The 9,180-nt window shown below is 41.0% G+C and overlaps 1 protein-coding gene across 2 annotated transcripts in view; it reads right to left on the minus strand.

Moving 5' to 3' along the window:
- Positions 1-1,215: 1,215 nt before the first annotated feature.
- Positions 1,216-9,180, minus strand: part of LOC133370229 (mitochondrial peptide methionine sulfoxide reductase-like) — a 289,872-nt gene continuing 281,907 nt past the window's right edge. The window contains exon 7 of one of the 2 annotated variants that reach the window (XM_061596178.1): positions 1,216-2,291. In XM_061596178.1, the coding sequence (XP_061452162.1) occupies positions 2,205-2,291 (87 nt within the window). In that variant the 3' untranslated portion in view covers positions 1,216-2,204. Of the gene's footprint in view, positions 2,292-2,333; positions 2,572-9,180 lie in introns of those variants that run through there. The other variant, XM_061596181.1, reaches the window with a different exon arrangement.

A 9,180-nucleotide genomic window follows, 5' to 3' on the forward strand; every position in this document is an offset into this window, starting at 1 on the left:
TCCATGAATTTGTCTAATCTTCTTTTAAAGCCGTCCAAGCTGGTGGCCATTACTGCATCTTGTGGGAGCAAATTCCATAGTTTAACTATGCGCTGAGTAAAGAAGTACTTCCTTTTGTCTGTCCTGAATCTTCCAACATTCAGCTTCTTTGAATGTCCACGAGTTCTAGTATTATGAGAGAGGGAGAAGAACTTTTCTCTATCCACTTTCTCAATGCCATGCATAATTTTATACACTTCTATCATGTCTCCTCTGACCCGCCTTTTCTCTAAACTAAAAAGCCCCAAATGCTGCAACCTTTCCTCGTAAGGGAGTCGCTCCATCCCCTTGATCATTCTGGTTGCCCTCTTCTGAACCTTTTCCAACTCTATAATATCCTTTTTGAGATGAGGCGACCAGAACTGTACACAGTATTCCAAATGCGGCCGCACCATAGATTTATACAACGGCATTATGATATCGGCTGTTTTATTTTCAATACCTTTCCTAATTATCGCTAGCATGGAATTTGCCTTTTTCACAGCTGCCGCACACTGGGTCGACATTTTCATCGTGCTGTCCACTACAACCCCAAGGTCTCTCTCCTGGTCGGTCACCGCCAGTTCAGACCCCATGAGCGTATATGTGAAATTCAGATTTTTTGCTCCAATATGCATAATTTTACACTTGTTTATATTGAATTGCATTTGCCATTTTTCTGCCCATTCACTCAGTTTGGAGAGGTCTTTTTGGAGCTCTTCGCAATCCCTTTTTTTTTTTTTTTTTTTTTTTTCAATAATTTTTATTCAGATTTTCATAAAACATACAAAACAAAATCATAAAACATTCAAAGACAAAAAACAAAATCAAAAATAGTTAAACAAAAAGAAAAAAAGAAAAAAAAAACAAAAATAAAAAATAAAGAGTAAAATATTGACTTCCCATTTGTCAAAGATCAAATCAGTTATAAGTCTATAATATATAACAATCCTGTCTCTTAAGTCATATTATAAAATCACTTTCCTCCAGTAGTTATCTTACTTAATCATCAAATCTCATAAACATTACTTTATTCTTTCCACAAAAAGTCAAAGAGAGGTTTCAATTCTTTAAGAAATATATCTATCAATTTTTTTTTTCCAGATAAGCATATCGATTAATCCATCTCATTACTAATTATGATAATCTTATTGTCATAACCATAGTCAAAATAAACATTTCAATTAATCCATCACATCAGAATCTGTTAGGTTCAATAATTTCAGTAGCCATTGTTCTATTATCTCTATTAGTTCCATTTTCCATCTTCCATCTTCAGTAATCTTGTTAAGTCCAGTAATTTCAATATTCAATCTTCCATTATCAGTATTCCATAATAATCTTGCTGTCAAAGCCATAGTCATATAGTAAGAGTCTGATGGGGATTACCTCTATCCCAAATATTTTCTTGCCATCCATTCTGAATAGGTTGCTGAAATACTGCTGTAAAATCATATCTCTGTTCTTTTTTTCAAAATACACTGGGTCATCTCTTAAAAGTTTTTCCATTGTCACATGGCTGCAGATAATTCCATAGATTTTCTCTATATTGGGCTCCATCACATCATTCCAGTCCAGAAGATTATCCATGCCATTGATAACTTTATCTCTAGAATCTTCATTCATTTCTTCAGAGATAACATTGAGTTCCAAACAATAGATTTTATTTCTAAAGTCCATAGACTCCAAATCTTGTTCCTGTTCCACGTTGGTTCCAATCTCCGGGATCTCCTCTCTCACAGGGACCCCTATTCCAGTCTCCAGGGTCGCCTCTCTCACAGGGACCCCTGTTCCAATCTCCGGGGTCTCCTCTCTCACAGGGACCCCTTCCAGGGTCACCTCTCTCACAGGGACCCTTATATCTTTAATCTCCTGCTTCATTTTACTCAATTCAATTTTCATTATCTCAATCTCATCCATTATTTTCTGAAACATAGTTATTTCCAGATTTTCAGCCACTTTCTTAATTGCCATTTTAAAAGAAAAATATAGGAAAACCACTTCTTATTTCAGCAACAATTGGGTTAATACTCCAAACTTGGTGACATCACAGTATAAACAGAGCAGACAGCCTTATCTCTCCAATAGTTAAGTAAACAAAATGCAGTTCCCAGGATCGAAACAATTAATGGCAATCGTCAAGAAACAGATTCGTCAAAATAAAATAGACCAAAAAGAGAGTAGTCTCAAAACAGTATAATATTTTTCAAAATAAAAATCTGGAATAGAAATCCCTCTTCTGTGTATATCTTTAGAATGCAAATCCAGGACAGCTTTTTGCAACAAAAACAGAGATAAGCTATTAATTAGTGCGTAGCAGAGAGAAGTTATGGCTCCCCAGTGAGATGTCAAAAACTGATCAATCTGGCAAATCTCTTTTAAACAGCAACAATTTAAGTCAAGTAAAAGAAAAATATAGAAAGAAGGGTGCTTGCCTGTTAGTGCGTTCTCTCTTAGAAGATAAGGTGAACGTTCGCTTTATCAGATAGAGCTTGCTGTTAAAAATCCGTCCCACCTTCGTCGGCTGGACCTCGTCCCATAAATTAATGAGATCTGGTCGTCCCAACAAAAATAGGCTTTGAGGTTAATCTCTTCGTTTCTCCCTACCCGGGAGAAGTTTAATCAGTCAAAAAAAAAAGAAAAAACTGACTGATATATCTGAATAAGCTTCTTTTGAGGCAGGAGCCCGTCTCAAAAGCAGGCACAGGCTAAGTCACCCTTCCCGGAAGTCGCAATCCCTTTTTGTTTTAACAACCCTGAACAATTTAGTGTCGTCAGCAAACTTGGCCACTTCACTGCTCACTCCTAATTCTAGGTCATTAATGAACAAGTTGAAAAGTACAGGTCCCAATACCGATCCTTGAGGGACTCCACTTTCTACAGCCCTCCATTGGGAGAACTGTCCGTTTATTCCTACTCTCTGCTTTCTGCTTCTTAACCAATTCCTTATCCACAAGAGGACCTCTCCTCTTATTCCATGACTGCTAAGCTTCCTCAGAAGCCTTTGGTGAGGTACCTTATCAAACGTTTTTGAAAGTCTAAGTACACTATGTCCACTGGATCACCTCTATCTATATGCTTGTTGACACTCTCAAAGAATTCTAATAGGTTACTGAGACAGGACTTTCCCTTGCAGAAGCCTCTGCTTCAGCAAGGCTTGTTCTTCTATGTGCTTAGTTAATCTAGCTTTAATAATACTTTCTACCAGTTTTCCAGGGACAGAAGTTAAGCTAACTGGCCTGTAATTCCGGGATCCCCTCTGGATCCCTTTTTGAAGATTGGCGTTACATTTGCCACTTTCCAGTCCTCAGGCACGGAGGAGGACCCAAGGGACAAGTTACATATTTTAGTTAGCAGATCAGCAATTTCACATTTGAGTTCTTTGAGAACTCTCGGGTGGATGCCATCCGGGCCCGGTGATTTGTCAGTTTTTATATTGTCCATTAAGCTTAGAGCTTCCTCTCTCGTTACCACTATTTGTCTCAGTTCCTCAGAATCCCTTCCTGCAAATGTTAGTTCAGGTTCAGGGATCTGCCCTATATCTTCCACTGTGAAGACAGATGCAAAGAATTCATTTAGCTTCTCTGCAATCTCCTTATCGTTCTTTAGTACACCTTTGACTCCCTTATCATCCAAGGGTCCAATTGTCTCCCTAGATGGTCTCCTGCTTTGAATGTATTTATAGAATTTTTTGTTGTTGGTTTTTATGTTCTTAGCAATGTGCTCCTCAAATTCTTTTTTAGCATCCCTTATTGTCTTCTTGCATTTCTTTTGCCAGAGTTTGTGTTCTTTTTTATTTTCTTCATTTGGACAAGACTTCCATTTTTTGAAGGAAGACTTTTTGCCTCTAAGAGCTTCCTTGACTTTGCTCGTTAACCATGCTGGCATCTTCTTGGCCCTGGCGGTACCTTTTCTGATCTGCGGTATGCACTCCAGTTGAGCTTCTAATATAGTGTTTTTAAACAACTTCCAAGCATTTTCGAGTGATGTGACCCTCTGGACTTTGTTTTTCAGCTTCCTTTTTACCAATCCCCTCATTTTTGTGAAGTTTCCTCTTTTGAAGTCAAATGTGACCGTGTTGGATTTTCTTGGCAATTGGCCAGTTACATGTATGTTTAATTTAATAGCACTGTGGTCACTGCTCCCAATCGGTTCAACAACACTTACATCTTGCACCAGGTCCCGGTCCCCACTGAGGATTAAGTCCAGGGTTGCCCTCCCTCTGGTCTAGGGAATAGTCATTTAGAATATCTAGAAACTTTGCTTCTTTGTCATGACTGGAACACATATGCAGCCAGTCTATGTCCGGGTAGTTGAAGTCACCCATTACTACCACATTTCCTAGTTTGGATGCTTCCTCAATTTCATATCTCATCTCAAGGTCTCCCTGAGCATTTTGATCAGGGGGACGATAGATCGTTCCCAGTATTAAGTCCCTCCTGGGGCATGGTATCACCATCCACAACGATTCTGTGGAGGAGTCTGCCTCTTTTGGGGTTTCGAGCTTGCTGGATTCAATGCCTTCTTTCACGTATAGAGCGACTCCACCACCAATACGTCCTTCCCTGTCCTTCCGATATAGTTTATATCCAGGGATAACCGTATCCCACTTATTTTCTCCATTCCACCAGGTCTCCGTTATGCTCACTATATCAATGCTCTCCTCTAAGACCAAGCACTCCAGTTCCCCCATCTTGGTTCGCAGGCTCCTAGCATTAGCGTACAGGCACTTGTAAACAGTGTCTCTCTTCAAGTGTCTTTGGCACTTGTGGTTAGGCCTGTGGTAATTTTGCTCTTCTGAATTTATATCCTGTGCCCCTGCTCTCACAATGCCTACTTCTAAGCCTACCCCTTTTAAAATTTCATCATTTCTTTGGTTTTTATCCCAGGGGGGAGGTTTATTCCGAACCGGACCTTTCTCAGCTCCTGTCGGGTTTCCCCCCTCAGTCAGTTTAAAAGCTGCTCTGCCACCTTTTTAATTTTAAGTGCCAGCAGTCTGGTTCCATTCTGGTTCAAGTGGAGCCCGTCCCTTTTGTACAGGCCCGGCTTGTCCCAAAATGTTCCCCAGTGCCTAACAAATCCAAACCCTTCCACCCGACACCATCGTCTCATCCACGCATTGAGACTGCGAAGCTGGGCCTGTCTGGCTGGTCCTGCGCGTGGAACCGGTAGCATTTCAGAGCATTTCAGCTTGATTCAAGTCTTATTATTTTTATCATCTTTTCAAGTGATGTTTCTATCAAGTCACAAACAAGGTCAGAACTTTTGCCCATGAATACCTGTAGCAGAATTCTAAGCTCAGGAAAATGACAGCATATGATACAGATAAGGAATTCAGAGAGAAGCTGACTGATTAGCTAGTAAAGATACTATTGTTAGTATTTACTACTTGTGACATGACATTTACATCATAAATGAATGAAGATGACATGTAATAGTTTTAGGTATATAGGAAGCTGCCTTATACTAAGACCATTGCACCATCTAGCTTAGTATTGTCTACTCTGACTGGCAGTGGCTCTCCAGGATTTCAGGCAGGGATCTCTCCCAGCCCTATCTGGAGATGCTGGGGATTTAACCTGAAGCCTTCTGCATACAGAAGCAGAAGCTCTACCACTGACCTACGGCCCTTTCCATATTTGATTTGTGAATGAATAGAATTCAGAGCTGTTCAAATTTTGGCTAGCCCAAAGAAAATGGGGATCAAAGAATGGGAACTCTTAGCTATGACCTAGAATCATGGAATCGTAGAGTTGGAAGGGGCCTATAAGGCCATTGAGTCCAACCCCTGCTCAATGCAGGAATCCAGTTTAAAGCATACCCGACAGGTGGCTGTCCAGTTGCCCCTTGAAGGCCTCCAGTGTTGGAAAGCACACCACCTCCCTAGGTCAGTGGTTCCATTGTTATTCTGCTCTAACAGGAAGTTTTTCAAGTTGTTCATTTGAAATCTGGCTTCCTGTAACTTGAGCCCATTATTCAGTTTCCTGCACTCTGGAACAATCGAGAACAGATCTTTGGCATCCTCTGTGTGACAACCTTTCAAGTACTTGAAAAGTGCTATCATATCTCTCTTCAGTCTTCTCTTCTCAAGGCTAAACATGCCCAGTTCTTTCAGTCTCTCCTCATAGGGCTTTGTTTACAGTCCCCTGATCATCCTCGTTGCCCTCCTCTAAACCCATTCCAGTTTGTCTGCATTCTTCTTAAAGTATAGTGTCCAGAACTGGACACAGCACTCAAGATGAGGCCTAACCAGTGCTGAATAGAGGGGAACCAATACTTCACATGATTTGGAAATTATACTTCTGTTAATGCAGCCTAAAATAGCATTTACCATTTTTGCAGCCACATCACACTGATGGCTCATATTCAGCTTGCGATCAACAACAATCCTAAGATCCTTCTCGCATGTAGTACTGCTGAGCCAAATATCTCCCATCTTATAACTGTGCATTTGGTTTCTTTTTCCTAGCTGTAGAACTTTGCACTTATCCCTGTTAAATTTCATTCTGTTGTTTTCAGCCCAATGCTCCAGCCTATCAAGATCTCTTTGAATTTTGTTTCTGTTTTCCATAGTATTAGCTACCCCTCCTAATTTTGTATCATCTGCAAATTTGATAAGTATTCCCTACATCTCCTCATCCAAGTCATTAATAAAAATGTTGAAGAGCACTGGGCCTAGAATCAAGCTCTGCGGTACCCCCCTTGTTACCTCCCCCCCATTTTGAGAAGGAACCTTTGGTAAGTACTCTGAGTACAATTCTGTAGCCAACTGTGGATCCACCTGATCATTGTTCCATCCGGTCCACATTTAGCTAGCTTGCTAATCAGAATATTATGGGGCACTTTGTCAAAAGTATTGCTGAAGTCAAGATATATTATGTCCACAGCATTCCCACAGTCTACCAGGGAGGTTACCCGATCAAAAACTGATATAAGATTAGTCTGGCAGGATTTGTTCTTGATAAATCCATGTTGGCTTCTAGTAATCGCTGCATTGTTTTCAAGGTGCGTACAGACTGACCGCTTTATAATTTGCTCCAGAATTTTCCCAACGATCAATGTCAGGCTGACTGGTCTGTAGTTCCCAGGTTCCTTCTTTTTGAAGTTAGGGACAACATTAGCCCTCTTCCAGTCATCTGGCACTTCACCCATCCTCCATGATTTTGCAAATATAATAGACAGTGTTTCTGAGAGTTCTTCAGCCAGTTCCTTCAATACGCAGTTCATCGGGCCCTGGAGATTTGAACTCGTTCAAAGTGATTAGGTATTCCTTGACCATTTGTCTATCAGTCTTAAGCTGCAATCCAGCCCCTTCAACTTTTCCCAGCAGGGTCATAGACCCTCTTTTGGGAGAAGACTGAGCCAAAGTAGGAATTGAGCAGTTCTGCCTTGTCTTTGTCATCTGTTATTGTTTTGCCATCCTCATTCAGTAGCTGTACCACCATTTATTTTCTCTTCCTTTTACTATGAATATACCTGAAGAAAGCTTTTTTGTTGCTTTTGGCATCCCCTGCTACCCTCAGCTTATTCTCAGCTTTAGCCTTCCTGACATTATCCCTGCAATTCCGTGCTACCTGTCTGTACTCTTCCTTTGTGGTCTGGCCTTCCTTCCACTTCCTTTATATGTCCTTTTTTGTTTTCAGGTCATCTCGAAGCTTTTTGTAAAGCCACACTGGCTTCTTTTGCTGTCTTCCCCCTTTTTTGACGGAATTATTTGCCATAGATTTTCCTCTTTTGGGGACTCCCACCCATCTTGGACTCCTTTTCTCATTAGGGTCGCTTGCCACAAACCTTACTTACTATTGGTCTGAGTTTATTAAAATCGACTTTCCTGAAGTCCAGGGTATACATATGGCTACTCTCAGCTTTTGCTTCCTTTAAAATCAAGAACTCTAGTATAGCGTGGTCACTTTCCCCCAGAGTTCCCACAACTGCCACTTCCTCTACCAAGTCATCTCTGTTGGTTAGAATCAAGTCAAGGATAGTTGACCCTCTAGTTGCTTCCTCCACTATCTGTAGGAGAAAGTTATCTCCAACACAAGTCAGGAATTTCTTGGAGGGGCTGTGTTTGGCAGAATTTGTCTGCCAACAGATATCAGGATAATTGAAGTCCCTGAAGACTACTATATCATGCCTCCTCAAAACATTGGCAATTTGCTTTGCAAAAGGTTCATCCTCATCTTCTCCTTGATTGGGTGGTCAGTAGTAGACTCCAACCACCATGTTCCTTTTATTCTTTGCCCCATTTATTTTAATCCAGATACTCTCAGTGGAGTTACCAAGCTCATCCTCCTGTATTTCTGTGCAGGGATATATATTTTTAACATATAGTGCGACTCAGCCTCCCTTTCTAGTCCTTCTTTTTGAACAAGTTATATCCTTCAGTCGCTGTATTCCAGTCATGGGAGTCATCTCACCAAGTTTCAGTTATACCTATCAAGTCATATTATTTACTCTTCTGTATTAAAAGTTCAAGTTTGTCCTGTTTGTTTCCCATACTCTGGGCATTAGTATACAGACATTGAAGACCATGTGATTTACGGCCTGGCTTCCTTCCTATATTTTTATGAAAACTAATATTGGGCCCCATTAGAGCCATCCCCTCAGTTCCCCTTACTGTCCACAAGCCTTTGTTAGTCATTACCACCTGGTTTACGTCTCCCTCCTCCTTAGGATTCAGTTTTAAGCTCTTCTGATTTCTCCATGCTGTGGCCAAGCCCATTCTTCCCTGTCCTTGTGAGGTGCAACCCATCACTTGCCGGCAGCCCATCTTCCAGGAAGCATAGCCTGTGGTCCCAGAATCCAAATCTCTCACGTCAGGACCACCTTCATAGCCAGTCATTCACCTGAAGTATTTTTCTTTCCCTTTCCATTCTATTGTTAGACATCTTGTTTTGGAATTTAAAAGAATTCTGTTGTTTAGAAGATGCTGGGAAACATATATTATGTAATCAGTTAGGGTTTCCCATCAGAATTTCTCTGGGTCTTTCTGCGTCAGGAAAACTGATTTTCACTATTGGAGGCAGTGTGCTTTGGGATCCCAATTGCTGGGAACCACAAATGGGGAGAATGCAGTTGCACTCAGGTCCTTTGTGTGTGTGGGGTCCCATAGGCATCTGGTTGACCACTGTGAGAAAAGGATGCTGAGCTAAATGGGCCTTT

The sequence above is a fragment of the Rhineura floridana genome, chromosome 15, assembly GCF_030035675.1.
Source record: "Rhineura floridana isolate rRhiFlo1 chromosome 15, rRhiFlo1.hap2, whole genome shotgun sequence".
In the NCBI taxonomy this organism is placed as follows: Eukaryota; Metazoa; Chordata; class Lepidosauria; order Squamata; family Rhineuridae; genus Rhineura; species Rhineura floridana.